Consider the following 25,061-nt stretch of genomic DNA (forward strand, 5'->3'; position numbering starts at 1 on the left):
TGTGACTCTGGCTTTGGAAACTGGCCAGGCAGCTGGATGCCCGGGGCCTGCGGGTGCTGGCAGCCTGTCTCACGCAGAAGGGGGCAGAGCAGCTGAGCAGCTGCGAGGGAGGCTAAATAGAGCAGTGAGCTTCATGGTGGAGCCGGGGTTGGGATTTGGTTTCTCCAAGGCTTGCTAGGTCCCTGTGTGCCCCACTCTTGCAAGCTTATTGCCTGCTGGCTTCAGCCATGTGGCTCTACCTGGCTGCCCTGCTGGGGCTTTACTTCCTTCGCCGATGGTACCAGGAGAGACAGACGGTGGAGAACCTGACGGAGAAATATGTCTTCATCACGGGCTGTTCCTCTGGCTTTGGGAACCACCTTGCCAGGCATCTGGATGCCCGGGGTCTGCGGGTGTTGGCAACCTGTACCACACAGAAGGGGGCAGAGCAGCTGGACAAGGTCACCTCAGAGCGCTTGAAAACCACCGTTCTGGATGTCACCAGTACAGAGAGTGTGGCGGCAGCGACGGAGTGGGTGAAAGATCAAGTGGGGAAGAAAGGTAATTTTTTGTTGTTTTGTTTCCATGCTCTGGATCAGGCCAGGGATTATCTGTATCATCATCTGCTTATCTTTATTCCACTTTCCCACAAAATGTGGTTTGAGTGACTCCCAATACAGTGGTACCTCGGGTTAAGTACCTAATTCGTTCCAGAGGTCCGTTCTTAACCTGAAACTGTTCCTAATCTGAAGCACCACTTTAGCTAATGGGGCCTCCTGCTGCCGCTGCACCACCGGAGCGCGGTTTCTGTTCTCATCCTGAAGCAAAGTTCTTAACCCGAGGTTAGTGGAGTCTGTAACCTGAAGTGTATGTAACCCGAAGCATATGTAACCCGAAGTACCACTGTATATCAAAAATAAAATGTATGACCATTTTAAAAAGTATTAGAAACAACTAAAATCAATAAGGCAATGAATGGGGAAGGAATTCCATGGGGTCACCTTAATTCAACCTCTGTCAAGAGCTGCTAGGATTGCCAAATAACCTGAAAGATTATTGCTTTATGCCTTTGACAGCAGCTTGTTCTGTGAAGTCACACAGTGAAACTTCATTTTGTATGAAGATAAATGTTCCTGTCGGATAATGTCCACTGATCAACCTGATTCTGAAAGCACAGATATCATAATCAGTGGATATGGAAGGTATAACCTTCTGGATCAGGCCAATGTCTCTTCTCAGCCACCATTCAGTTACCAGCAGATGACTTCTCGAAAGCAGCAATCAAGCGCACTCTCCCTTCCTGTCTTGGTTGTCCAATCCACTTTTAAAACCATCCAAGTGGGTGGGCATCCCTATCTCCTGAACCTTCCAACATGCAACTTCATTGGATGTCCATGAGTTCCAGTGTTGGAGAATGAGAAGCAGTGTGGTGTAGTTCCCTGGGCCTTGGAGTTCCCTAACCTATTGGTATTGGGGGACTTCAACATCCATGCTGAAGCCACTCCCTCCTCACAGGCTCTGGACCTGGCGTCTTCCATGGCAACACTAGGGCTCTCCCAGTTTGTTTCGGGCCCCACGCTGGATTTGATCTTTGGCGTTGGTATAGATGTGATCATGTCTCCTTCGATGAAGGTGCCATGGTCTGATCACTACGCTCTGAAAGCCAGGATTGACTTTCCACCCCCACCCTGCTTAGGTGGCGAGCCGATTTGGGCTCGCCCGCAGAGGCTGATGGACCCTGAGAGATTCCACCAAGCCTTGCGGGACCTTTCTCCCCCTGGCGACTCATTGACTGAGCTTGTTGAGGGCTGGAATATCCAGCTCCTGGCAGCCATCGATGAGATCGCACCTAAGCGCCCTCTGCGACCCCGCAGAAACCGGGCTCCCTGGTTTACCAAGGAGCTTCGGAAAATGAAGCGGGATCTCAGACGGCTAGAGCGAGTATGGCGGGGTGCCCGTGATGGAGCCTCAAGAACATCTTATAGGGTTTTTATAAAAACCTATGGGATGGCAGTGAAGGCTGCTAAGAAGTCTTACTTCTCGGTCTCCATTGTATCCGCTAGCTCTCGCCCAGCACAATTATTTAGTATAATCAGGTCTTTAACGTCCCTTGAAGGACAGCCAAATTTAAATAACAATTTGACACACAGCTGTGAGGCATTTGCGAGCTTTTTTGCGGAGAAGGTCCTGTTGCTCTGCCATGACCTCCCTGCCAATTTGGATACACTAAAGGAACTGAAGGCCCCTCGACTGTCCTCGGGTCCAGTATTGGACCACTTTGACTGGATATCCCCAGCCAATGTGGACAGACTCCTCCAAGCTGGAAAGCCCACCACCTGTCCTCTTGACCCGTGCCTGTCTTGGCTGATTAGAGCGCGTCCCCTGGGGGATATCATCAATTTATCCCTTGGCACTGGGATATTCCCAGGGGAATTGAAGGAGGCAGTGGTGCGTCCACTCTTAAAGAAAACATCATTAGAACACTGAGGTAAAGGTAAAGGTACCCCTGCCCATAGGGGCCACTCTTGCCAGACTCTAGGGTTGTGCGCTCAGCTCACTCTAGGGGCCGGGAGCCAGCGCTCTCCGCAGACACTTCCGGGTCACGTGGCCAGCGTGACAAAGCTGCATCTGGTGAGCCAGAGCCGCACACGGAAACGCCGTTTACCTTCCCGCTGGTAAGCGTTCCCTATTTATCTACTTGCACCCGGGGGTGCTTTCGAACTGCTAGGTTGGCAGGCGCTGGGTCCAAATGACAGAAGCGCGCCCCACCGTGGGAATTCGAACCGCCGACCATGCGATCAGCAAGTCCTAGGCGCTGAGGTTTTACCCACAGCGCCACCCGCATCCCATGCCACCCTTAGATCTATCCAATTACCGCCTTGTTTCGAATCTTCCATTCCTGGGTAAGATGATTGAGAGAGCGGTTGCTGAACAGCTTGGCAGGTTTCTGGATGAAACATCGGCTCTGGATCCATTCCAGTCCGGCTTCTGCGCTGGTCATGGGACCGAGACGGCTCTGGTTGCCCTAACAGATGATCTCCGCAGGCAGCTGGATCGAAGCGGGTCGGGGCTGCTGATTCTTCTAGACCTGTCAGCAGCCTTCGACATGGTCGATCATGAACTCCTGGACCACCGCCTTGCCGACGTGTGGATCCAGGGCACAGTCCTTCAATGGCTGCGCTCGTTTCTCTCTGGTCGGGGACAGAGGGTGGCGCTTGGGGGGGAATTGTCATCGTGCCACTCCTTGGTGTGTGGAGTGCCTCAGGGTGCGATACTCTCTCCAATGCTTTTTAACAGCTTTATGCGCCCCCTCACCCAGCTTGTCCGGAGTTTTGGGCTGGGTTGCCATCAGTATGCCGATGACACCCAACTCTATACTATACCAGCTGCACTGGCTCCCGGTGGAGTACAGGATCAGGTTTAAGGGGCTGTTTTTAACCTTTAAAGCCCTATACGTCCTAGGACCCTCGTACCTATGGGACCGCCTCTCCTGGTATGTCCCACAGAGGAACCTTCGGTCTGCAAATAAAAACATCCTGAAAGTCCCAGGCAACAGAGAGGTTAGGCTGGCCTCAATTAGAGCCAGGGCTTTCTCGGCTACGGCTCAATCTGGTGGAACGCTCTGTCACAAGAGACTAGGGCCCTGCGGGACCTGACATCTTTCCGCTGGGCCTGCAACACAGAGCTGTTCCACCAGGCCTTTGGTCAGGGCGCAGCCTGACTCCCTCCTCTGGCAATCTGCACAGAATTTTGCTTAACGGTTGCCATCAATTTGATTTTAATTAATTTTTATAATGTAATGTTTTTAGAATGTGGGATTATTTGATTGTTGTTAGCCGCCCTGAGCCCTGCTTCGGCTGGGGAGGGCGGGATATAAATAATATTTATTATTATTATTATTAGTGGTTAGAGTTTCAGACTAGGACCTGGGAGACCTGGGTTCAAATCCCCACTTGGCATACTGCTCATTGGGTGACCTTGGGCAGTCACTGCCTCTCAACCTAACCCACCTCACAGGGTTGTGAGGATTCAATGAGGAAGGTGAGAACCATGTGGGCCACTTCAAGCCCCTTAGAGTGGGGAAAAGATGGGCTATAAACATGCCCACTTCATGCTCCCCCTAATTCTAGATCAGTTATGAATAAGATAAAAGCCACAGGTCCCAACACTGATCTTTGGAGAGTTCCAGTTTCTACATCTCCCCATCTAGATATTCCATTTATTCCTCTACTCTGTGTCCTGCTTCTTAACCAGTTTCATGACTGCTCAGCTTCTTCAGGAGTTGGCAGTCTAAGTACACTAGGTCAACTGGATCAGTTTTATCCAACAGATCTACTTTGGATAAGCCTTCATGCTCTTTGCTAAATTTCATGTAAAGGCCTCCCAAAATGGCCCCCAGAGGTCAGTGGTTGGCCTTCCCTTTAAAACTGTGTGAATCCCTGGGGAAATATTGGCTCTCCAGCAATATTAAGATCAAATGCAAGAGCAGGGACGCATACTGAACTCTCTCTATATATGTATATAACTCCAGAGATAAACCTTTGTTGGAAACCTACTGGCCAGGCAGCTGGATGCCCGGGGCCTGCGGGTGCTGGCAGCCTGTCTCACGCAGAAGGGGGCAGAGCAGCTGGGCAAGGCCACCTCAGAGCGCTTGAAAACCACCATTCTGGATGTCACCAGTAGAGAGAGCGTGGCGGCAGCGACGGAGTGGGTGAAAGAACAAGTGGGGAACAAAGGTAGCTTTTTGTTGTGTTGTTTCCATGCTCTGGATCAGGCCAGGGATTATCTGTATCATCATCTGCTTATCTTTACTCCACTTTCCCACAAAATATGACCTGAGTGACTCCCAATACAGTGGTACCTCGTGTTAAGTACCTAATTCGTTCCAGAGGTCTGTTCTTAACCTGAAACTGTTCTTAACCTGAAGCACCACTTTAGCTAATGAGGCCTCCTGCTGCCGCTGCACCGCCGGAGCACAATTTCTGTTCTCATCCTGAAGCAAAGTTCTTAACACGAGGTACTATTTCTGGGTAAGTGGAGTCTGTTACCTGAAGCATATATAAGCTGAAGCATATGTAACCCGAGGTACCACTGTATATAAAAAATAAAAAGTATGACCATTTTAAAAAGTATTAGAAACAAGTAAAATCAATAAGGCAGTGAATGGGGAAGGAATTCCATGGGGTCTCCTTAATTCAGCCTCTGTCAAGAGCTGCTAGGATTGCCAAATAACCTGAAAGATTATTGCTTTATGCCTTTGACAGCAGCTTGTTCTGTGAAGTCACACAGTGAAACTTCATTATGTATGAAGATAAATGTTCCTGTCTGATAATGTCCACAGATACAAGAGACCATAATCAATGCTGCAAGATTTTAATTTTAAAAAATTTAATTAAAAATGATCAACCTGATTCTAAAAGCACAGATGCAAGATATCATAATCAGTGTTGCAAGATTTTAATTTTAACTGACAAGCAGCTGCAGGACCTCAAACTGATTAGCCAGCATTTGCAGTGTAGGAGAAGCCTCTGGAGTCATTTGGCTGATCTACACTGAATTTTTCCTCCTCATAGCAGCTGGGAAAGGAGGCAATTTAGATGGGGGGAAATACTTGGGAGAAGAAGGGAGCAGAGCAGTTATATTGCAATATCTTTTAAGATGCTTCCCATTTAAATGTGTTTGGGGAGCCCAGAGCAGAGAATATGGAAGGTATAACCTTCTGGATCAGACCAATGTCTCTTCTCAGCCACCATTCAGTTACCAGCAGATGACTTCTCGAAAGCAGCAATCAAGCGCACTCTCCCTTCCTGTCTTGGCTGTCCAATCCACTTTTAAAACCATCCAAGTGGGTGGGCATCCCTATCTCCTGTGGCTGTTAGATCTATATTTTAATTAAGAGAAGTACTTTCTATTAGCTGTCCTGGACCTTCCAACATTCATTAGATGTCCATGAGTTCTAGTGTTGGAGAATGAGAAGCAGTGTGGTGCAGTGGTTAGAGTTTCAGACTAGGACCTAGGAGACCTGGGTTCAAATCTCCACTTGGCATACTGCTCATTGGGTGAGGTCCCATTGGCTGGGGGCATGTACCAGTTTCAGAATTCAGATTTCTTCTCTGCTTCTACCTCTGATGCCCTCTAGGTGGTAGTAGGAGGGAACAGATGCTTCCAGTTAGGCTGGGCATGGAATATTTGCTCATTAAATTCAGAAAAAAGAGGAGAAATACAAGTACGTTTGCCCTTCTGTGTGTGTGTGGTGTGTACACACATCTACACACAAACACACACACATTTTTCTTATGAATATAAAAAGACACTTTTATGGGCTTCTTATAAATGGAGAAAGAGAGAGGGCAAGAAAGAAAGCAAAAAGTGGAGCTATATTTCCTGATGTGCACAATTGATTTGCTTAAATTGGAAAAACATCTCTTGATCTTGTACTTCTCATTGTATTCTCCAGTTCATCACATGACAAAATATGTCATATGTGTTTAAAAATCAGGTCAGTAAAGAATCACTAAAGAATGGGGGAAATACGTGGATTATTTAAAAAATATTTGCAAACATTTAACTACATTAGCAGGAAGAACACAACACAAGAAGTTAAATAATAACTTATTTGGAAACCAGACAGTAACAATTATAAGGAACTATAGGGGAAATGCAGTGATAAAAGTGAAACCAGAAGATGAAACAGAAGGGGAGGAGGGAAATCAAATTATGTTTTTATTTCTGAAGATGTACTGCATTTCAGATCTTTTGTAAAACTGAAAACTCGAAAAATAAAATTAACAAACAAAACAAATTGGGGATTGGACCTTGAGCAATATGTGATGCAGTGATGGCAAAATAAGGCATATGACCTGTTGGATGCTAATGCTGGGCTTGCACAATATCTGAGCTTAGTGTTGCTTATGTCTAGATATTTATAGGATGATACTGTTTCTCTTCATTTGGTTGTTCAGTGAATAAGCAGCTAGCTAGAGCTATTGTTTATACTTGTTTTAGCTTGCCTCTGCTGCAAGCAGCTCATTGCTTCATTTCTCCTTCCCCTCAATAACACTGCGAGGGAGGCTAAATAGAGCAGTGAGCTTTTCCCAATGGCTGGGGGCATGTACCAGTTTCAGATTTCAGATTTCTTCTCTGCTTCTACCTCTGATGCCCTCAATAACACTGCGAGGGAGGATAAATAGAGCAGCAAGCTTCATGGTGGAGCATGGGTTGGGATTTGGTTTCTCCAAGGCTTGCTAGGTCCCTCTGTGTGCCCCACTCTTGCAAGCTTATTGCCTGCTGGTTTCAGCCATGTGGCTCTACCTGGCTGCCCTGCTGGGGCTTTACTTCCTTCGCCGATGGTACCAGGAGAGACAGACGGTGGAGAACCTGACGGAGAAATATGTCTTCATCACGGGCTGTTCCTCTGGCTTTGGGAACCACCTTGCCAGGCATCTGGATGCCCAGGGTCTGCGGGTGTTGGCAACCTGTACCACACAGAAGGGGGCAGAGCAGCTGGACAAGGTCACCTCAGAGCGCTTGAAAACCACCGTTCTGGATGTCACCAGTACAGAGAGTGTGGCGGCAGCGACGGAGTGGGTGAAAGATCAAGTGGGGAAGAAAGGTAGTTTTTTGTTGTTTTGTTTCCATGCTCTGGATCAGGCCAGGGATTATCTGTATCATCATCTGCTTATCTTTATTCCACTTTCCCACAAAATGTGACCTGAGTGACTCCCAATACAGTGGTACCTCGGGTTAAGTACTTAATTCGTTCTGGAGGTCCGTTCTTAAACTGAAACTGTTCCTAATCTGAAGCACCACTTTAGCTAATGGGGCCTCCTGCTGCCGCTGCACCGCCGGAGCACGATTTCTGTTCTCATCCTGAAGCAAAGTTCTTAACACGAGGTTAGTGGAGTCTGTAACCTGAAGTGTATGTAACCCGAAGCGTATGTAACCCGAAGTACCACTGTATATCAAAAATAAAATGTATGACCATTTTAAAAAGTATTAGAAACAACTAAAATCAATAAGGCAATGAATGGGGAAGGAATTCCATGGGGTCACCTTAATTCAACCTCTGTCAAGAGCTGCTAGGATTGCCAAATAACCTGAAAGATTATTGCTTTATGCCTTTGACAGCACCTTGTTCTGTGAAGTCACACAGTGAAACTTCATTTTGTATTAAGATAATTGTTCCTGTCTGATAATGTGTCCATTAAACTTTAATTAGTTTAATGTTAAGTGAACGTCCAGTGCGCTTCCAACGCCATAAATCATATCTCAGCAGAGAATTTCGTGCAGCGGTGAAGAAGGCAGGAGAGTCAGTACCTTTCAATGAAGAATCCTGGAGCAAGCACTTTGGAACTCAGGAAAAAACTTTATTTACAAAAGAAAAAACCCTGGCGATAAAGCACACATGCTCTTATCTCCGGCATAAAGAAAACTTTACTCTAAACCTAACTCATATCAGCCCACCGGCCACAAACTGAGTGAACTGACTATTTATACAAACTAACTCACATTCTTGGATGCTTAATGACTTCCAGCTGCTCAGTGATTAGAGCGACTTGTTACCTCTTAACCCTTTAGTACCAACACCCCCTCTCGCTCGTAACACTGAGCTGTACCAACCTTAATTCAAATTTAAACCTGAACAGAAATATTTATGAGATTGCGGACTCAAAGCTTTTGTAAAACCGTCTGTGAGATTTTCTTTGCTTGGACAATACTTTAGTTCAATTAAACCTTGTTTTACACTTTGGCATACATTTTGATAATGGATATCCAAGTGTTTTGTGAGTGCCTTGAATTGACCTGATTTAGCTAGTTTAATACAAGGTTGATTGTCTTCCCACACTCTGATTGGTAGGGAACATTCTCCAAACAATTCTTGTACCAGTTGCTTATAAAATTCCAGTTCTCTACATACATCTGATAATGCATTGAACTCAGATTCAGTTGAACTTAAAGCTATAAGTGATTGCTTTCTTGATCTCCAACCAATTAGTGCATTTCCAAATTTTATCGCCATTCCTGACACTGATTTTCTATCTGGTCCAGCATCTGCCCAACTGCTGTCGGCCCAACATTCAAGTTGTGTGCTGCTCTCTGCTGATAGTTTTAAGCGAAACCTTTTGGTAGTTTGGAGATACCTTAAAACTCTTTTTACTCCTTGCCAAGCATGCATTGATGGTTTTTCAGCTTGTCTACACAGCATGTTGACAGCATATGTTATATCGGGCCGAGTCCACTGTGCAATGTGCAGTAGACTGCCTATCGCTGACTGGTAAACCCCGGGATTACTGAACTCTGCCTGTTGCTCGGCTTGAGCATCCTTTGTGTAACTTAACTCCATTGGGGTTTTAACACCAGCACAGTTGTCCATTTTAAACCTTTCCAGCAACTGCTGGATCTTAGCTTCTTGGCTGAGCCAATAGTTCCCATTTTCATCTTGCTGAATTTTAACTCCTAGATAAACAGATACAGTGCCTAGTGATTTTATCTGAAACTTTTCTCCAAGCTTTGTGGCAAATTGTTGTGCAAGTTTATCGTCCTTTCCACTGTATAATAAATCGTCAACAAATATCAAAACTGCTTCTTGTTCACATCCAGAGCCTTTTAGATAAAGACACGCATCTGCTGCGCTCTTTCTGAACCCCATGCTCTCTAGAGCATCGTTTAAACAGGAATTCCAATTACTGGCGGACTGTTTCAACCCATAAATGGATTTGTGTAGGCGCCAGACCTGGTTTGGCTTGTCTCCTTCAAAACCTGGTGGTGGTGTCATATAGACTTCCTCCTGTAAGTCTGCATTTAAATAAGCCACGTTGACATCAAAATGAAACAGCTTATTTCCCTTCTTAGCTGAAGAGGCTAAAAGCATTCTTAATGACTCCGATCTTGAAGTAGGGGCATAGATTTGAGAATAGTGAACACCTTTGCGCTGCGAAAAACCTTTTGCAACTAGTCGGGCTTTATATTGCAACTCCTCAGTAGTTGTGGGCTTTAAACGATATACCCATCGACAACCTACAGCTTGTTGCCCTTTCGGAAGCTCTGTACTTGTAAACACACTGAGAGACTTCATTGAAGCCATCTCCTTTTCCATTGCTTCCTGCCACTTTACGGCTTCTGAGCTTGGAAGCTGTTGTACCTCTATATAGCTATCTGGCTCACACTGTGCCATATTTACGTATACACCTGTCACCTTAAACCGCTCTGGTGGTTTGCCCTTTGTGGCACGTTTTGATCTGCGCAATTGTTCCTCTTGTGCCCCCTCTGACCGTTGGCTGTCAGAATCTGTTTCAGACTTTATATCTGGGTGCACCCCTAGGGATAAAGACCTCCGTTTAGATACCTCCCTTGGGCTTGGTGTTGCAGGCGACCTGCTTCGCTTTTGCTGTCTGCTAGGCCTACTGACTGGCGATGTTGGAACACTCCTAGATTCTGGCTTTCCTACCTTAGGAGAAGAACCTTGTGCCTGGTCAGAATCTGCATCTGAACCATGTGCACCATCCCCTTCTGGCTCACTATCCTCTGGACTTTCATTCTCAGCATAAATGCCTAAATCATCTCTCAAAATGTCAGAGTTAGCATGTAAGTGAGTCCATCCGGATTGCTCACAAAATTCAGCGCTCCTACTGATGACCACTCTTGTAGTATCCCCATCTGGGTTCACGAACCTCCAAGATTTGGCGTGTGGTTCGTACCCACAAAAGATGAGTTTCCTAGCCCTTGGACTTCCCTTTTTCCTTAACGCTTTTGGGATAAGTACATAGGCTTGAGATCCAAACACTCGAAAGTAATTAACTTTGGGCTTCTTCCCATATAAAGCAAAATATGGCATAGTATCAATTACTGAATTATATACTCGGTTCAGAATATGAGTAGCCGTCTGCCAGGCTTCCGCCCAGTAACTTTGAGGGAGTTTAGAATCAAACAACATAGAGTTTGCCAACTCTTGCAGAACCCTGTTTTTACGTTCGGCCACGCCTCCTTCTTGGGGGGAATAAGGTGTAGACAGACGGTGCTTAATTCCCTTTTTCTTAAAGAAATTCTGCAACACAGACCCGGTAAATTCTGACCCTCTGTCTGTCTGAAAAGCAAGTACTCTAGTACCGAATTCAAGTTCTACTGCATGAACCCAATTTTTAACAGTTTCTGCAGTATCTGCTTTTGTTTTGAGAGGAAAAAACCATGTGACTTTTGTTTTGTCATCCGAGAGACACAGTGCATACCTCGAACCTCCCATGCTGGCAACAGGCATTGGGCCACATAGGTCCATATGCACAAGTTGGAATACTTTGTCAGATTTCCTATCTGAACTGGGATAGCTGCATCTATGAACCTTCGCCCTTTTGCATGCAGTACAATCCAAATACTTAGTACATTTGTTCATTTTGCACCCTTCTGATAATTCAGGTTGCCTTTTAACATACTGAAAATTAATATGTCCCAAACGGCGGTGCCATAAATGAACACAAGAATTATGGGTAGGCGAGTTCACACAACCAGCATGAACCTGTTCAACTTCATCTGGACTTGTCTCAAAATAATATAACCCATTTCTGCATTCCACCTGCAAAAGAGATACGTTATTCTTTGAAATAGTGCAAACCCCATTTTCAAACACAGTTTTAAACCCATCTCTATCAAGTTCTGACACAGACAAAATACACCCCTTCATTCCCTTTAGCACGTAGGCATCAATTTCTGTATGCAAACAATTCAAGAACACTGTGCCTACGGTCTTTAAGGAACGTTTAGTTGAATCTGCCATTGTCACAACTTTAGGGGTTTGCAAATGCCTGCAATTCTGCAAACGGACACTAGATGGCGCCACCAGGTGGTGAGATGCACCACTGTCGATCAACCAGCGTAGATTGCTGCCTTGGCCACGCCCTTGCATCAACGCCATTGCTGAAGCCATGTGCTGTGTGCTGTGGGAGTAGCCACGACCTCCTCCTCTTCTTCGACGTCCCCTGGAACTCCTTGTCTGGTAACTAGGGGTAACGGCCTTGGTGCTGTCTTGACCAGGTTCACGTGTGCAGTTCTTGATTAAATGGGAAGAGGAACTACAGCGAAAACAGTGTCTAGCTGCAAAAGCATTTACTGTGTTCTCAAACTCAGCATCCCCACTCTTAGGCATAGCACAACTCCCCTTTGAAGGCAAACCTCTTTCTCTTTGCCTTTTATCCTGTTCATCTGCATGGATCTTGGCCCCCGCAGTGTTTCTGGAATTTAGCCGCTGCAGAACCGTCCAGACCTCATGCGTGTTCTTTAACTCAGAAACATAAGGCATTTGCTCTGGTCCCACTGCCAAAACTAATAGACCTTGGGCTTTCCTGTCGCGTTTCTGTGAAGCTGCTGCTGCTGCTTTGTCTTCTGCAGACGCGTCTGCAGCTGCCTGTAAAGGCGGTGCTTCAGTACAACTCCACAACTCTTTTGCTTGCAACCAAACCCTTACTCTAGCCTTCCAATCTTGCCAATTTTTCCCATTGAGTCGCGTAAACGGGACAGCAAAACTTTCCTGGGACTCTGCCATCCTCCCTGGGGCTTAGAAACGATACTCACACACCTGTAGACCGTCTCCCAGCTGCTGAGGTGGCTCCTTGAGGAATAAGACGTCTTCCAGCGAGTACAAACTGCGCAGTGCCTGTTTAAAACTTTTTCTAGGCACGTTGCAGGACTCAAGCTGCTTTGAAGGCTTTCGTTGTCGGCAACCGCTTCTGTCTTCGCTCCAGTCCTTTCATAAATCACTCTGAACTGCACTCCTTATCTCCTTTTTGACGTACAAACAGCCATAACCTGTCCATTAAACTTTAATTAGTTTAATGTTAAGTGAACGTCCAGTGCACTTCCAACGCCATAAATCATATCTCAGCAGAGAATTTCGTGCAGCGGTGAAGAAGGCAGGAGAGTCAGTACCTTTCAATGAAGAATCCTGGAGCAAGCACTTTGGAACTCAGGAAAAAACTTTATTTACAAAAGAAAAAACCCTGGCGATAAAGCACACATGCTCTTATCTCCGGCATAAAGAAAACTTTACTCTAAACCTAACTCATATCAGCCCACCGGCCACAAACTGAGTGAACTGACTATTTATACAAACTATCTCACATTCTTGGATGCTTAATGACTTCCAGCTGCTCAGTGATTAGAGCGACTTGTTACCTCTTAACCCTTTAGTACCAACATAATGTCCACTGATCAACCTGATTCTAAAAGCACAGATATCATAATCAGTGGATATGGAAGGTATAACCTTCTGGATCAGGCCAATGTCTCTTCTCATCCACCATTCAGTTACCAGCAGATGACTTCTCGAAAGCAGCAATCAAGCGCACTCTCCCTTCCTGTCTTGGTTGTCCAATCCACTTTTAAAACCATCCAAGTGGGTGGGCATCCCTATCTCCTGAACCTTCCAACATGCAACTTCATTGGATGTCCATGAGTTCCAGTGTTGGAGAATGAGAAGCAGTGTGGTGTAGTTCCCTGGGCCTTGGAGTTCCCTAACCTATTGGTATTGGGGGACTTCAACATCCATGCTGAAGCCACTCCCTCCTCACAGGCTCTTGACCTGGCGTCTTCCATGGCAACACTAGGGCTCTCCCAGTTTGTTTCGGGCCCCACGCTGGATTTGATCTTTGGCGTTGGTATAGATGTGATCATGTCTCCTTCGATGAAGGTGCCATGGTCTGATCACTACGCTCTGAAAGCCAGGATTGACTTTCCACCCCCACCCTGCTTAGGTGGCGAGCCGATTTGGGCTTGCCCGCAGAGGCTGATGGACCCTGAGAGATTCCACCAAGCCTTGTGGGACCTTTCTCCCCCTGGCGACTCATTGACTGAGCTTGTTGAGGGCTGGAATATCCAGCTCCTGGCAGCCATGGATGAGATCGCACCTAAGCGCCCTCTGCGACCCCGCAGAAACCGGGCTCCCTGGTTTACCAAGGAGCTTCGGAAAATGAAGCGGGATCTCAGACGGCTAGAGCGAGTATGGCGGGGTGCCCGTGACGGAGCCTCAAGAACATCTTATAGGGTTTTTATAAAAACCTATGGGATGGCAGTGAAGGCTGCTAAGAAGTCTTACTTCTCGGTCTCCATTGTATCCGCTAGCTCTCGCCCAGCACAATTATTTAGTATAATCAGGTCTTTAACGTCCCTTGAAGGACAGCCAAATTTAAATAACAATTTGACACACAGCTGTGAGGCATTTGCAAGCTTTTTTGCGGAGAAGGTCCTGTTGCTCTGCCATGACCTCCCTGCCAATTTGGATACACTAAAGGAACTGAAGGCCCCTCGACTGTCCTCGGGTCCAGTATTGGACCACTTTGACCGGATATCCCCAGCCAATGTGGACAGACTCCTCCAAGCTGGAAAGCCCACCACCTGTCCTCCTGACCCGTGCCTGTCTTGGCTGATTAAAGCACGTCCAGACGAGGTGCGGGCCCCCCTGGGGGATATCATCAATTTATCCCTTGGCACTGGGATATTCCCAGGGGAATTGAAGGAGGCAGTGGTGCGTCCACTCTTAAAGAAAACATCATTAGAACAGTGAGGTAAAGGTACCCCTGCCCGTAGGGGCCACTCTTGCCAGACTCTAGGGTTGTGCGCTCATCTCACTCTAGAGGCCGGGAGCCAGCGCTGTCCGCAGGCACTTCCGGGTCACGTGGCCAGCGTGACAAAGCTGCATCTGATGAGCCAGAGCCGCACACGGAAACGCCGTTTACCTTCCCGCTGGTAAGCGGTCCCTATTTATCTACTTGCACCCGGGGGTGCTTTCGAACTGCTAAGTTGGCAGGCGCTGAGCCATTCCTGGGGGGTCCGGCATGCTTCCTCTGCACGGCTCTGATTTCCCCAGGGACCTCCGACTCCAGCAGAACGTAAACACAGTGGAACAGAAGCAGGGTCGCCGTGTGTGCGTAATAACTCTGGCTGAACGCAGGCTGTCTCCTTATCTTTGTTTTAAGTCTTTATTCCTTAGCAAAACACAACAGTTATAAATCTCCTGGCGACAATGCGCTCATCGCTGCTCTCTCGCAACGGAGCAAAACACACACTGACTGAGACACAGAAAACACTCCCCTCAGTATTCTAAAACCACGCCTCAGAATGTGAGACGTCACTCAGAACTTCTTAACCCTGTGAGTTCTGAGCCTCTCTCCACACCCCCTCTCGAATCACGTTCTGAGAGGAGTTGTGAACACACATTTATAGACTTCTGAGTGTTCAACACTTTCCCCATTGCCTTCCGCCCCTTCCTGGCATCGTTGTTAGGCACCTGTTGAACCTCCTCACAAATCTCAGGTTCGCACTGTGCGAAACCAACCCATGCATTTGTGACCTGAAACCTCTCAGGTGGAATTCCCTTTGTAGCCCGAGATGACCGCCTGGGCACAAACTGGGGTGCTCCTTCTGACCCACTGGGGCCAGCAAGTGCGTCTTCCTCATCAGAAGATTCCCCCTCTGACTTGACACATCTGTGAGCTTTCTCCATTATGCGGACAGGAGATGAAGGCTCACTCTTGGACACTCTTTTAACAACCTGTGGAGACGCCCTACTCTGTTCAGGGACCTGGTCTCCACCAGCAGGTTCAGGCTCTGGCTCTCCCTCCTCCTCAGAGTCAGACAGACAATCTGAGTGAACATCAGGGCTCGCTTTGCGCCTTGCCCAACCATCCTGCTCATAGAACTCAGCCTGTTTACTGACCAGAAGCTTGGTCTGATCACCTTCTGGATATGCAAACCTCCATCCCTTTGTCGTAGGTTCATACCCACAGAAGATCATTTCCTGGTACCTTGGGCCACCCTCCTGCTGTTGAAACTTTGGTACAGGCACCATGGCTCTGCTACCGAAAGCACGAAAGAAATGCACAAGCGGCCTCTGTCCGTGAGCAGGAAATACGGGGTGTCACCTACCACTGAATTGTAGCACCTGTTCATCGTGAAATTGGCTGTCTTTACCGCCTCCCCCCCAAAACTTTGAGGCAAACCAGAGTCATCCAGTAGAATCTCTGATGCTTGAACCAGAGCTTTACTCCTAAGCTCTGCCACGCCACTCTCCTGAGGAGAAGTCACCTTGTGACGTATCCCTCTCTGGCGAAAGAAACTCTTTAGAGCAGACCCAGTGACCTCTGAACCTCGGTCACACTTGAACCCCTGCACCTTGGTGGAGAACCTTAGTTCCACCTCAGCAACCCAATCTTTGATCAGTTGTGTTGCCTCCTCCTTAGTTCTCAGCGTGTACGCCCATGAGTTCTGCGTAAAATCATCTGTCAGCACCATCAGAACCTTGGCTTTGCCCAGACTTGGCTGTGGCATACCAAAAAGGTCTGCATGTACAAGCTCAAAAGGCTTAGTGGTTACTCTCTCCACCCTGGGATGATTAAATCCCTTGTTCCTGGCTTTTCTGCAAGCTCTGCAATTCAAAGGTTGACCACATTCCTTTACCCGGCACCCTTTGGTGCACTCTGATAACATCTGAATGTCTTCACAGGAACCATGTGACATTCTCTTGTGCCACACGCAAGCACACGACACATGAGTGTGATCAGTGGCTTTCCCAGCATTCCCCTCACCCTCCAGAGGTGTTTCCAGAACAAAGAGGTTGTTCTGATTTTTCTCAATACGTGCTAGCTGCCTTCCCCCTCTGGAAATTGTACAAACATTTTTCTCAAAACACACCACAAATCCCTCCTGTAAGAGACAAGGTACAGATAAAAGACAATGTTTTATCCCCGGCGACACGTAGACATCCAGCTGCGCCTGTAAGAAAGAGACAAACACATTTCCAACAGTGGTTAAATGTCTCTGTGACCCATTAGCAAAAACAACTGTTTTCCCAGTTGAAACAGCTCTGCAGTTCCTTATCTCGACACCAGGTGTCTCTGTTACCAGATGAGTGTTGGTAGCAGAGTCCACAATCCAACGCAGCACTCCCTCCTCACTGGAGTTGTCCTTCTTTGTTGCCTTAGCAACGGACTTCCTGCTGCCCCCGACCTTGCAGGTGATGTTTTCCAACACTGCCATTGAAGCAGTCAGCTGATAAGCGTTTCCTTCCCCCTCTGGAGCATGCTGCGGTCTCCCACGCCTGCCTCCTCTTCTGGACTGGTCGCCATGGAAACCCGGCTGGTTCCCATGGGAAGCAACCTTGGACACATCCTGCCCTGTCTCCCTTGCTCTCTGTGGGCAGCTGCGACACAGATGGTCAGAAGAATTGCAGACAAAACAACGCCGAGTGGAAAACTTTGCAAACTTGCCTTTGGTCTTCTCTGCCCCCCCAACCTTTCCAGCAGCGCTCCTTGAGGCTTTTCTGCTTTTGGGGACGTGGCTTTTGGCTTCTGCTGTGGTTTCTCTGCAAACCCCCTCCAGCTCCTGCCAAACAGCCTGGGCACTCTCAAGACCCTTGGAATGACCTGCACCCCCACTCTCAGGTGCAAAGTTCCCAGTGGAACAGATTGCCACTGCATTTCTCTTCTCTTCTCTCAGCCGCTCTCCAGCACACTGCTCATGTGTGGAAGCATTGCAACAGCCTTCCAACACAGTCCCAGCCCCCTCTGGGCTTCTTGGGCGTCCCTCAGCCCCTCCTGGGCTTGGTGCCTCCTCAGAGCAGCTCTCAGCCCCCTCTGGCCTGGCTCCCACCGTCTTCTGTGCCTGCCACTCGACCCAGGGCTTGCTCCCGTCCACCTTATCAAAAGGGACTGACGATTCCTGGCTGTCTGCCATCTTCGCCCAGCCTACTTACGTACAGTAGTAGCACCTCCCGGTCCAGCAGATCAGATCTTCCCAGTGAGCTCCCCTCTGCCTCAAACGTTAGGCACAGCTCCAACTGGCTTTTGGTTGCAGTCTTCTCCTCAGCCGGCTTCTCCCACACGCACGAACGTTGCTTATCTCTGCTTCAAAGCGTTTGCTGATGACCCCATAACCTGAGCCATTCCCGGGGGGGTCCGGCACGCTTCCTCTGCGCGGCTCTGATTTCCCCAGGGACCTCCGACTCCAGCAGAACGTAAACACAGCGGAACAGAAGCAGGGTCGCCGTGTGTGCATAATAACTCTGGCTGAACGCAGGCTGTCTCCTTATCTTTGTTTTAAGTCTTTATTCCTTAGCAAAACACAACAGTTATAAATCTCCTGGCGACAATGCGCTCATCGCTGCTCTCTCGCAACGGAGCAAAACACACACTGACTGAGACACAGAAAACACTCCCCTCAGTATTCTAAAACCACGCCTCAGAATGTGAGACGTCACTCAGAACTTCTTAACCCTGCGAGTTCTGAGCCTCTCTCCACAGGCGCTGGGTGGAGTGCGCCCCACCGCGGGAATTCGAACCGCCGACCATGCGATCAGCAAGTCCTAGGCGCTGAGGTTTTACCCACAGCGCCACCCACATCCCATGCCACCCGCGTCCCTTAGATCTATCCAATTACCGCCTTGTTTCGAATCTTCCATTCCTGGGTAAGATGATTGAGAGAGCGGTTGCTGAACAGCTTGGCAGGTTTCTGGATGAAACATCAGCTCTGGATCCATTCCAGTCCGGCTTCTGCGCTGGTCATGGGACCGAGACGGCTCTGGTTGCCCTAACAGATGATCTCCGCAGGCAGCTGGATCGAAGCGGGTCGGGGCTGCTGATTCTTCTAGACCTGTCAGCAGCCTTCGACATGGTCGATCACCAACTCCTGGACCACCACCTTGCCCACGTGTGGATCCAGGGCACAGTCTATTATAAACGAGTTCCCAACATCTGGCGTGGTTCCTTTCACCATCAAAGCCTTTGCAGGTTTCACCGAAGACTTGGTATGACCTTTGCCTGACGCCTCAGGCTTTGCTGAGCGGCCCTTAGCTCCTTTTGGCTGGCGTGGCTTCTTACAGTTCCGCTGAAGATGCCCAGCCTGTCCACAATTATAACATCGGACAACGTTCAAAGCTACAGCATTCTCTCCAGTAGCCACATAAGCGGGGGAATTAGAACTCCGTTCCTCCCTCCCCCTGTCCTTTACTTCCAGTGCAGCAAGCCTGTCCTGTTCGTTCAGAACTACGGCAGACACCCTCTCCGCGGTCAAATCTTGAGCCAGAAGGGAACCAAGCTGACTGGCAACGGTTTTGTAAGTCCGATTTAGGCTGTTTATCATCATGAAGCAAAACACTTCCTCCTGCAGACGGAAATTGCGTTCCACCATCTGTTGGCGCAGATATTTCATTTCCGTCAGGTGCGCTTGAACATCTCCATCAGGCGCAAGCCTCAGATTGGTCAGCTTCTCAAAATACAGCAACGCTGAAGAACCAGCATCCCTCTGATGTGTTCTACGCAGCGTCTCCCAAATCTCTCGTGCATACTCTAAATTCTGAATATGCACCAATTGGCTATCTGAGACACACAGAATTATAGCCGTCCTGGCTTTCAGATTCTGTGATTCCCAACCTCGCGTTGGTGCTGCAGGGATTGGGTTCTCAATCACCTCAAAGATCCTCTGATTCTGCAGCAGGGCCTTCATCTTTATAGACCAAGATGAATAATTGTCATTAGTCAGGGGAGGTGGATAAGGTAAACCTCCCCCCTTCTTGGCATCCATTCTGAATCCAAGTGTCTGCTCTCACTTTCGAGCCATTAAAATCCAAAAGCACTTTTGGGATGTTTTTCTGCCTTCTCTGGCAGGAAAGCTGCACGCTGTTTAAAGCTCTTGCCAAGATAGACAAAACAATTCCTCTTCCCAGGCTCTTTGACTGAGCCAGTAACTTTCCAAGCTTACTGACTGTCGTTCCCTAGCAACTGTGCATACCTCTTCCTCGGACAGGAAATCTTATCAACCACAAGAATTCCTGGTATGCAAACCTTTGCTTTCAGAGCTGTTTTTCCAAACGCAGCTCTCGTGAACCAGAGAATGAATCAATCTGCGTTCACACTTTTTAGCCCGAAATTCAGCATACCTTTTGGGGCTCCGTTGCCTGGAAAACACCCCTCTCGGTGTCCAGCTGTCTGTTCAGCTTCTGGCTGCACGCAGACGTTATCTTATCTTCTTAGGTGCAGAGGATGGCAACGATTCATCGACCTCTCACCTCTCATGCTGATTCCCATGGATCAGATAACCATCGGCATATGCTACCAGTTGTTGGTTTTCAAGCCAAAAGTCAGAGGAATTGGCCACCCTCCAGGTGCCCGGCTTGAAACCTTGTTGACCTCCCTGTCAGCGACTCCCGGCAAGACCAGGTGAGGTCTCCAATCGGCGATTCTTCTCAACGTGAGAAGAACACACCTCCCCTCTCATCCCCAGGGAGGGGAAAGAGACAGACAGAAATGTATTTACATGCCTTTATTTCTGTCCTTCCAGCAGTACAGAGAAACGTGACTGCTCTCTCTCATCACCAACAGCAGAGAGAGAAAAAACTCCTCCCATGTACTTCCAGTACAGGGTCATGTGACACTCTGAGCTAACATCCGGTGCTCAGTGCACTGAATAGACTGTCCCTTGTTCCCACGGTACAGTCCCATAACGTCAACATCCTGTTTGGCTTTCCAGCCATCTGGAGCACTCAGCTGCATTGCTCCTTTTTCGTAACAGTTTCCATGCTCTGGATCAGGCCAGGGATTATCTGTATCATCATCTGCTTATCTTTACTCCACTTTCCCACAAAATGTGGTCTGAGTGACTCCCAATACAGTGGTACCTCGTGTTAAGTACCTAATTCGTTCCAGAGGTCTGTTCTTAACCTGAAACTGTTCTTAACCTGAAGCACCACTTTAGCTAATGGGGCCTCCTGCTGCCGCTGCACCGCCGGAGCACAATTTCTGTTCTCATCCTGAAGCAAAGTTCTTAACACGAGGTACTATTTCTGGGTAAGTGGAGTCTGTTACCTGAAGCATATATAAGCTGAAGCATATGTAACCCGAGGTACCACTGTATATAAAAAATAAAAAGTATGACCATTTAAAAAAGTATTAGAAACAACTAAAATCAATAAGGCAATGAATGGGGAAGGAATTCCATGGGGTCTCCTTAATTCAGCCTCTGTCAAGAGCTGCTAGGATTGCCAAATAACCTGAAAGATTATTGCTTTATGCCTTTGACAGCAGCTTGTTCTGTGAAGTCACACAGTGAAACTTCATTATGTATGAAGATAAATGTTCCTGTCTGATAATGTCCACAGATACAAGAGACCATAATCAATGCTGCAAGATTTTAATTTTAATTTTAAAAAATTTAATTAAAAATGATCAACCTGATTCTAAAAGCACAGATGCAAGATATCATAATCAGTGTTGCAAGATTTTAATTTTAACTGACAAGCAGCTGCAGGACCTCAAACTGATTAGCCAGCATTTGCAGTGTAGGAGAAGCCTCTGGAGTCATTTGGCTGATCTACACTGAATTTTTCCTCCTCATGGCAGCTGGGAAAGGAGGCAATTTAGATGGGGGGAAATACTTGGGAGAAGAAGGGAGCAGAGCAGTTATATTGCAATATCTTTTAAGATGCTTCCCATTTAAATGTGTTTGGGGAGCCCAGAGCAGAGAATATGGAAGGTATAACCTTCTGGATCAGACCAATGTCTCTTCTCAGCCACCATTCAGTTACCAGCAGATGACTTCTCGAAAGCAGCAATCAAGCGCACTCTCCCTTCCTGTCTTGGCTGTCCAATCCACTTTTAAAACCATCCAAGTGGGTGGGCATCCCTATCTCCTGTGGCTGTTAGATCTATATTTTAATTAAGAGAAGTACTTTCTATTAGCTGTCCTGGACCTTCCAACATTCATTAGATGTCCATGAGTTCTAGTGTTGGAGAATGAGAAGCAGTGTGGTGCAGTGGTTAGAGTTTCAGACTAGGACCTAGGAGACCTGGGTTCAAATCTCCACTTGGCATACTGCTCATTGGGTGAGGTCCCATTGGCTGGGGGCATGTACCAGTTTCAGAATTCAGATTTCTTCTCTGCTTCTACCTCTGATGCCCTCTAGGTGGTAGTAGGAGGGAACAGATGCTTCCAGTTAGGCTGGGCATGGGATATTTGCTCATTAAATTCAGAAAAAAGAGGAGAAATACAAGTACGTTTGCCCTTCTGTGTGTGTGTGTGTGGTGTGTACACACATCTACACACAAACACACACACATTTTTCTTATGAATATAAAAAGACACTTTTATGGGCTTCTTATAAATGGAGAAAGAGAGAGGGCAAGAAAGAAAGCAAAAAGTGGAGCTATATTTCCTGATGTGCACAATTGATTTGCTTAAATTGGAAAAACATCTCTTGATCTTGTACTTCTCATTGTATTCTCCAGTTCATCACATGACAAAATATGTCATATGTGTTTAAAAATCAGGTCAGTAAAGAATCACTAAAGAATGGGGGAAATACGTGGATTATTTAAAAAATATTTGCAAACATTTAACTACATTAGCAGGAAGAACACAACACAAGAAGTTAAATAATAACTTATTTGGAAACCAGACAGTAACAATTATAAGGAACTATAGGGGAAATGCAGTGATAAAAGTGAAACCAGAAGATGAAACAGAAGGGGAGGAGGGAAATCCAATTATGTTTTTATTTCTGAAGATGTACTGCATTTCAGATCTTTTGTAAAACTGAAAACTCGAAAAATAAAATTAACAAACAAAACAAATTGGGGATTGGACCTTGAGCAAGTGCAATATGTGATGCAGTGATGGCAAAATAAGGCATATGACCTGTTGGATGCTAATGCTGGGCTTGCACAATATCTGAGCTTAGTGTTGCTTATGTCTAGATATTTATAGGATGATACTGTTTCTCTTCATTTGGTTGTTCAGTGAATAAGCAGCTAGCTAGAGCTATTGTTTATACTTGTTTTAGCTTGCCTCTGCTGCAAGCAGCTCATTGCTTCGTTTCTCCTTCCCCTCAATTACACTGCGAGGGAGGCTAAATAGAGCAGTGAGCTTCATGGTGGAGCAGGGGTTGGGATTTGGTTTCTCCAAGGCTTGCTAGGTCCCTGTGTGCCCCACTCTTGCAAGCTTATTGCCTGCTGGTTTTAGCCATGTGGCTCTACCTGGCTGCCCTGCTGGGGCTTTACTTCCTTCGCCGATTGTACCAGGAGAGACAGACGGTGGAGAACCTGACGGAAAAATATGTCTTCATCACGGGCTGTTCCTCTGGCTTTGGGAACCATCTTGCCAGGCATCTGGATGCCCGGGGTCTGCGGGTGCTGGCAGCCTGTCTCACGCAGAAGGGGGCAGAGCAGCTGGGCAAGGCCACCTCAGAGCGCTTGAAAACCACCATTCTGGATGTCACCAGTACAGAGAGCGTTGCGGCAGCAACGGAGTGGGTGAAAGAACAAGTGGGGAACAAAGGTAGCTTTTTGTTGTTTTGTTTCCATGCTCTGGATCAGGCCAGGGATTATCTGTATCATCATCTGCTTATCTTTACTCCACTTTCCCACAAAATGTGACCTGAGTGACTCCCAATACAGTGGTACCTCGTGTTAAGTACCTAATTCGTTCCAGAGGTCTGTTCTTAACCTGAAACTGTTCTTAACCTGAAGCACCACTTTAGCTAATGGGGCCTCCTGCTGCCGCTGCACCGCCGGAGCACAATTTCTGTTCTCATCCTGAAGCAAAGTTCTTAACACGAGGTACTATTTCTGGGTAAGTGGAGTCTGTTACCTGAAGCATATATAAGCTGAAGCATATGTAACCCGAGGTACCACTGTATATAAAAAATAAAAAGTATGACCATTTAAAAAAGTATTTTTTTTTTAATAAAATTTTTATTGGCTTTTCAACATATATTATAAGACACTACAAACAACAAACACAAACAAACAAACATAAAAACATGTATAATTTCATAAATTTTTTCATGTACCCACTTTCAGCGACTTCCCCATGCCTCCCTTTTCTGCATCCCTATTTTAAACTTTTTCAGCAACCCCTGATCTAAATTACTTATAAATTCCTTTCTTTAAACCCTTTTCTTTCCTCTTATCCAATCATTTATCTCTGCAAATCTGCTATGCTTTACTCATGACATTTTAACACTCACTAATTTTACAAGAATTTTTAAGATAAAATTTGAATTTCTTCCAATCTTCTTCCACCGTCTCTTTCCCTTGGTCACGGATTCTGCCCGTCATCTCTGCCAATCCCATGTAGTCGATCACCTTCGTCTGCCACTCTTCCAGTGTGGGTAGTTCTTGTGTCTTCCAATACTTTGCTAGTAAAACTCTTGCTGCTGTTGTAGCATACATAAAAAACGTCCTATCTTTCTTTGACACCAATTGGCCTACCATGCCCAGGAGAAAAGCCTCTGGTTTCTTATAAAAGGTACACTTAAGCACCTTCTTAATTTCATTATAAATCATTTCCCAGAAGGCCTTAATCCTTGGGCACGTCCACCAAAGGTGATAAAAAGTACCTTCAGTTTCATTACATTTCCAGCATTTATTATTGGGCAAGTGATAGATTTTTGCAAGCTTGACTGGGGTCATGTACCACCTATAAATCATTTTCATAATATTCTCTCTTAAGGCATTACATGCCGTAAACTTCATTCCGGTGGTCCATAACTGTTCCCAGTCAGCAAACATAATATCATGTCCAATGTCCTGTGCCCATTTAATCATTGCTGATTTAACCGTTTCATCCTGTGTATTCCATTTCAACAGCAAGTTGTACATTCTTGACAAAGTCTTAGTATTGGGTTCTAACAATTCTGTTTCTAACTTTGACTTTTCCACCTGGAAGCCGATTTTCCTGTCCTGTTTAAATACTTCATTTATCTGGTAATAATGAAGCCAATCTCTTACTTTAGACTTCAGTTTTTCATAGCTCTGTAATTTCACATTTCCACCTTCTTGTTCTATAATTTCCCAATATTTTGGCCATTTAGATTCCATATTAAGTTTTTTGACTTCCTTAGCCTCCATTGGTGACAACCACCTAGGGGTTTTATTTTCCAACAGATCTTTATAACGAATCCAAACATTGTATAATGCTTTCCTAACAATATGGTTTTTGAAACCTTTGTGAGTTTTTACCTTGTCATACCATATATACGCATGCCAACCAAACCTATTATTGAACCCTTCTAAGTCCAAAATGTCTGTGTTCTCAAGAAGTAGCCAGTC

At 46.6% G+C, this 25,061-nt stretch overlaps 3 protein-coding genes across 3 annotated transcripts; all 3 read left to right on the forward strand.

Moving 5' to 3' along the window:
* The first annotated feature begins 226 nt into the window (after positions 1–226).
* On the forward strand, positions 227–6,448 carry LOC128409635 (17-beta-hydroxysteroid dehydrogenase type 6-like). The gene is made up of 4 exons (XM_053380200.1): positions 227–540; positions 1,103–1,181; positions 4,543–4,702; positions 6,437–6,448. The coding sequence occupies exons 1-4, from the start codon at positions 228–230 to the stop codon at positions 6,446–6,448; spliced, it is 564 nt and encodes a 187-aa protein (XP_053236175.1). The 5' UTR covers position 227.
* Positions 6,449–7,275: 827 nt separating this feature from the next.
* LOC128409636 (17-beta-hydroxysteroid dehydrogenase type 6-like) lies at positions 7,276–8,171 on the forward strand. The gene is made up of 2 exons (XM_053380201.1): positions 7,276–7,591; positions 8,107–8,171. The coding sequence occupies exons 1-2, from the start codon at positions 7,279–7,281 to the stop codon at positions 8,169–8,171; spliced, it is 378 nt and encodes a 125-aa protein (XP_053236176.1). The 5' UTR covers positions 7,276–7,278.
* Positions 8,172–22,973: 14,802 nt separating this feature from the next.
* LOC128405431 (17-beta-hydroxysteroid dehydrogenase type 6-like) lies at positions 22,974–23,556 on the forward strand. Its single transcript, XM_053372048.1, has one exon. The coding sequence runs from the start codon at positions 22,974–22,976 to the stop codon at positions 23,382–23,384; it is 411 nt and encodes a 136-aa protein (XP_053228023.1). The 3' UTR covers positions 23,385–23,556.
* The last annotated feature ends 1,505 nt before the right edge of the window (positions 23,557–25,061 follow it).

This window comes from Podarcis raffonei, chromosome 2 (assembly GCF_027172205.1).
Source record: "Podarcis raffonei isolate rPodRaf1 chromosome 2, rPodRaf1.pri, whole genome shotgun sequence".
Taxonomy (NCBI): domain Eukaryota; kingdom Metazoa; phylum Chordata; class Lepidosauria; order Squamata; family Lacertidae; genus Podarcis; species Podarcis raffonei.